At 35.2% G+C, this 6000-nt stretch overlaps 1 protein-coding gene across 1 annotated transcript in view; it reads right to left on the bottom strand.

Moving 5' to 3' along the window:
• Nucleotides 1-247: 247 nt before the first annotated feature.
• The window catches only part of csmd3b (CUB and Sushi multiple domains 3b), a 1933688-nt gene continuing 1927935 nt past the window's right edge, over nucleotides 248-6000 (bottom strand). Inside the window, exons 69-70 of the mRNA XM_072571243.1 lie at nucleotides 3497-3632; nucleotides 248-2368 (exon numbers count right to left, since the gene is read on the bottom strand). Coding sequence (XP_072427344.1) covers nucleotides 2209-2368; nucleotides 3497-3632 — 296 coding nt within the window. The 3' untranslated portion in view covers nucleotides 248-2208. The remainder of the gene's footprint in view (nucleotides 2369-3496; nucleotides 3633-6000) is intronic.

Genomic DNA, 6000 nt, shown 5'->3' with positions numbered 1-6000 from the left:
GAGCTGGCAGATGTGCCCTCAATTTAAGAGAGAAGCTGGAAATGGCACGTCTGACAATACAGTATCCATTTAGTTCTTCACTGAAAATAAACGTTAAGTTACTAGTAAGCCACAAAAAAAATCTAAGGATCAGCAACAATATACAAGGCTTGCAGGAAAACAGAGTAGCCCACATAAACAAAATGTACAAAAGCATTGAGCCATTTATTTTTTTTACAATGTATTGAAAATTTACATCATAGATCCATACATTTTACAAATTCTTTTTTCATAAAAATATATTTCTTTACAAAAGAAATTTTTATGCATCTAATTATAATAAACATGATACAGAGGAGTAAGGAGGTTGTACATGAAGTTTGTTTCAGGTACAATTTAAACTTTGTTCTAATTTCAATGGATGTACTTTGTTTATTGCAGTCACTTTTATGGAGTACAAACCTGGGTGAGCAGGAACATAATGTGAGACAATTTGAGGAAAAATAATCGCCGTCATTGTTAGTATAGTTTCAGATGCATTGTAAAATTCTTACATTTGAATTAGTCAATTCTTGTGATTCAAGGTAAATGGATCTTGAAGCCCAATGCTAGATTTTTGATTTAACAAAATACACTCATAGGACAGTTTAGGAGCAGCAACCTTGGCCTCAATTAATTTTTGGTAGGCACAGTGCATATATTACAGTTACAACATAGTAATATCTCCAGTTAGTTGATAGTCCTTTCAGCAAAATAAAAGATTATCTTAGTTTGCTTGTACTTCTGTTCTTAAATTTTCATGCGAATGCTTTTCTAGCACAGTGGTAACAATCTTTTGGTGTTATGTGATGGGTTTTAGAGTTGATAGGTAGAGATAAAAGGTGGAGACTTGTTACTGCAATGTTCAGTATGTCATGGCTCTACTTTTTAAGGCAAATGTCAAGAAGGTGATCAATAGAAAGTGTAGGGAGTCGTGCGGAGGTTTGGCTGCTACTAAAGCAGTCAAATTAATGTTTGAAACTAAGATGAGCTCTCAAACAAATACATCAGAATCATTCGTGCAAAAGAACCTTTCTTCTCTCTCATTAGCGCACACACTCAATCTATGAATGCATACAGTGGAGATGTACAATGAAAACAAAAAATATAAATTTACTTAATTAGAGAATGGCCAAGAAAAGCAGCTGGCTCAGGTGATACCCCTATGGTCAAGATCTATATTTTTGCGCTCTCCACTTTACAAAACTCCAATCAGATTTAAACAAATATGCTCGCTCTATTACGACATACACATTCATAACACTATGAGTGTTGATAATGGAAAATGCATGACATCCACACCATAAATCACTTAAATGTTCAAAGGGTGGAGATGATCTGTAGTAAGCACGTACATAAGACCATAAAGTTATCTGACAATAAATAAGATGGTTTGCTGTAAAATAACACAACTGAGCAATTAAATAATAATGAAGCATGCAACATATCATGCATATGCATTACTTGAAAATATGAATATATAGTATAAATATTTCTCATTTTATTCTGTGGCAAGAATTAACATTTTGTACGAAGAATATAAATTCAAATCAAAAAGTATGGAAAAAAATTAAATACATGAAGGGATTGCTCTAGGCAATCAAAAAAGACTGAAAGTGTTCCATAGAAATCTGTTTAGTGAGTACCACACTGGCCGCATTACAGTCAGGTATTTAAAATCAGTTTTGCAATTGTTTCTTATAAAGTTTTTTGTTAACACCAGAAGGCAAAACCTGTAATAATCTTGACTATACAGTACTTCACAGTCATTGTTATGTATTCGGTGTCCCAACCTTCATTCCATATCCTAGCCCCTGTTGTTTGTAATATTGAAAACAGAGGTTCAATGCTCCTCAAGTATCTGCAGTTTTCTTCTGAGAAAGTGTTTAGATTTTTTTTTGAAAAAATTGTGGCTAAGCACTCTTAGAGTGCAGCTAAAGTCGCTGAAAAGCTCTCCAGTAACAGAATGAAGAGCAAATCTGTTTCAAACTGGGTGAGCCATGAAAACATGTTCTTTTTTTTCTGGTTCTTCAGATAAATCTGGTACATTAAATTCCTGAAAAGTGTGCTTTAAATAGCAATGAACCAAATGTGCATTGTACATAAGTTGGTTTAGTCAAAATCTAGATGTCCCAAGGATGCAAAGCGCTGGATGTGTATCACGTTATGTAATCAAACAATGCCCCTGCCTTATACCATCGTACAGACTGTGTTGAGATTTGGGTCAAATCGAACTGCCTTGCCTTCTGCAGACTTTGCATTTGTGTCATACATTGGGTTTTCAAAAGCTGCTTGACCATTATTGTTTTCATGTACTGAGCAGCCAGTATACTGCGCTTTGGGTGCTGTCCTGTAAAGGAAACAGAGAGATTAGATATTCAAATTGAAGCTAAGTCATAAATATCACTGAAGTAACATCATTATACACAGTAAGAAAGTCGACCATTGTGCCTCTGATGGTTCTCTGGATAGTTATCAATTCATTCCATTTCCCTGTTCTTTCCCATGGCTCAAACTCACTTTTTAAAACAGTTTTTGTCCAGGTCCCTTTGGAAAGTTAACTTTGAATTGGCACCCACCACTTTTTCAACAATACATTGCAACTTGCAGGTGGTGGTGTTTCCATGTATTTGCTGCCCTTGACCTTTTAAATGCAAGTAGTCACGGATGTGGAAGGTGCACCAAAAATATTCAGATATCCCCCCCCTCCTGCAGTCGAGATGAGGAATGGGGGGAAATTGACAAGACGGAGCAGCACCATCTGCTGCAGGAGAGGAGGGATCGAACGGTAAGGTACTATCCTTTTTCTCCTGTTGACATAGGATTTTCTTCTTCCTCTCTATCTCCTCTGCCAGAGCATTCCACATTCAAGAACACATACACTCTTCCCCTGATCCATATGTGATCCGGCACAGCATCACAATGTGGCAGTCAGTACATTCCACTGTGGAATTTGGGTGAGAAGAATCTAAATGTACCACTCCACAAAAAAATGTCAAATTAATACTTGTGTTAAACCTTCTAAAGTTTGGTGCAGCACCCGAAGACAGGTCAAATTATCATCAGGAGAAAAGTTACAAACTAAATACAGACTGGCAAATAGGTGTCAAAAAGTGTGGTGCTGGAAAAGTACAGCTGGTGAGGCAGCATCCGAGGAGCAGGAGAGTCGACGTTTTGAGCATAAGCTCTATTCCTGATGAAAATCTTACGTTCGAAACGTTGACTCTACTGCTCCTCGGATGCTGCCTGACTGGCTGTGCTTTTCCAGCACCATACTTTTTGATTCTGATCTCCAGCAATCCTCACTTTCTCCTGGCAAATAGGTATGTCATGTAAGCGTAGCGCACATTTACTGATTGTTTCTATATTTGGTAAAAATAGCCTACACTATGATTCGTTGCACAAAATAGGAACACTCTGTTTTTGAGCACTTAATTAAAGTCAATACATAATTAGAGCAATGTCAGTTGATACCAACCTTTGTTTATAAAGGTAAAACCCAAATCCTGCAAATATTAGAGCAAAAAAAGGCACAAGGATGGCGATGGCCACAGAGCTACTGTTAGTACCGTGTGGTGGATTAGGAGAATTTAAGCCATGAGTTGAGTTCAGACCTGTAGCAGAAAGTTATATTGATGAGAAATAGCAAATTAGCTATCACATTGTCAGACACTTGCTGGTGCAATTTACAACCTACAAGTTTCCCCACAATCCTTAGAGAGATATCTTTCACATGTAATATGTACTTGCAAAATTTTAAGTAGCTATTATAATGATTGCTATTAAACTTAGTGTCACAACTGTGTAAAATTCATACTGTGAACATTAGCTTTCTGGATAAATTTTAATAGCCTACTAGTCACCTAAGCAATCACCAGCAGTCAAATTTACCCTGCACATACTTATCATTTTAATAGTGACACTTGAGCAACCAAAGTAATTAAAATATTTGTCGAGCACCTTATCTTTCAATAGTTCATTTTTATTCCTTTTACACTGTAGCTTTGACACTTGTTATCAGAGTCATTTATACTTTTTTATATAACTGATGTCATTATGGTTTTACTAACAAGTTAGCACATAGATCAGTATAAATGTCACCAATGACCTATAGTTTTATACAACCTAAATTCAATGTTCAGGGAGTCTTTAAAACAATATTTTTAGGTTGATTGATAACAGTGACTTTAATCAGTATTTGTTTCAATTTAATGGGAAGATCTATAAGATATTACAAATTGACAATTTCAAATGTACAAATAAAATTGTACTTCTAAAGCTTGTAACTAAAAAAAAACTAATACACTTGCAAATCTTCATCACAATCATACACAAATAAGTACAATTCAAAAGAAACACAACTTGAATTGTTTCATGTTGACACAACCTGTATTATTTCATTATATCTCAACCCTAGTTTCTGAAGTCAGTGATAATGAAATACTTATGACATATGGCATAATGGAGTCATGAAAGAATATATTTTTTGAAGCAGCATACAATAGTAATGCCAAGTACTTCAGGATGGAGATTTAAAAGGTGAGAAGTAAGTTTTACAATGGAATGACATCCGTAGCAATAACGTAAGATCAAATTGACATCATTATTCATTTTGTACTTTTGAGTATCATAATACAATATCATTAGGTTTCACTTTCTTTACTAGTCAAATATTAATTAAAAATAACTCAACAACTAAAATACAACAGGTTATCCAACCAGAGGATAAGTTCAATAAATTAATTTCTATGAAAACATAACTGGCAGATGCGAAATACTTATATTCATCATAAATTTGATGATACGGTTTCACAAGCACCTTATAATGGTCTGTACATTTTATTTATTCAACTCCAAATAAGGTTTTATGTTTCAACATCCAGTACTTGAAGGTCATAAAATCTGTCAACTATGAATATTCTAAGGGCAGTGTGTGTGAAAGAAGTTTGCAGATTGCCAACAGCTTGTAAAAGTCCACCAGAGGTTTGTCTACAAACTTTACTCAGCAAATATTGGATTTAGTATGAACCTTTTTTTCATTTGAAAAACTGGGGTGAGATATCTAATAGTTAATAAAGCACATTCTTAAACTTTTAAATATTGGCCCCCATCTGTGTTGTTCTCAGCTGGCTTGAGATTGTGGCACTGCAATTGGCTTGGACAAGTGTGTTAAACTCAGCAAAGGGTGTAATTGAACTCAAGCTTGGGATTGTGATATCTTAATTGTTAGGTAATCAATAAATATGTCTTTCATTGCCTCTGAGATGGTGAATGGACACATAAGGGAAGTTCTGGCACCCAGGCAGCAAACGAATGAATCACAAAAATTAGAAGAGCACTGTTTTTATGCAGTAGGTTGATGGAACAAGGAAAGCCCAATCATAGCTGTAGTACAGATATGACAGATAAAACATGGCTGCAATGCTATGACCTAGAAATACAGTATTTTCCACTCGCATCTGAACTGAGTGAAACAAATTTATTATATAAGGAGTAGTGTACCAGAACATGATTTAGTTATCGGGATTTTTTTTTGCAGAAGAATTCCATTGTGGTGAATTAATGAGTGGAGATTCAAGGAAGGAAACACAGATTCAATTGTGGGTTACTCCAAGGTTATCTGTTTACTGATGCGTGACACTGTAGTGGTATAGCTTTAGGAGGAAAAACACATAACTGTAGTTTATCAATGTTTCAGCCTATCAGCTAGATATAGCGTATAGAAAAAGAGAAAACAGAAAGTAAAATCTACCTAAGTTCAGCTAACCAGAGCAAGAAGAGCAATTTACTTTCCTTAACAAAAAATAAACATTTAGAAAATAAAGAGTGGTAAGCTGATTTTCCTCCTTTCCCCAACTCTTAGGCAGTTTATTTTGTGCAGCTGCCTCATGAGACAAAAAAAAAATTAAACTGAGGACATGGATTGGGGTAGGGAGAAAACAGATCTGAAGACATTCAAAGCAACTTCAGAATCATTGTTTT

The sequence above is a fragment of the Chiloscyllium punctatum genome, chromosome 5 (genome assembly GCF_047496795.1).
Source record: "Chiloscyllium punctatum isolate Juve2018m chromosome 5, sChiPun1.3, whole genome shotgun sequence".
NCBI classification, from domain to species: domain Eukaryota; kingdom Metazoa; phylum Chordata; class Chondrichthyes; order Orectolobiformes; family Hemiscylliidae; genus Chiloscyllium; species Chiloscyllium punctatum.
This window is presented reverse-complemented; position numbering and strand designations above follow the sequence as displayed.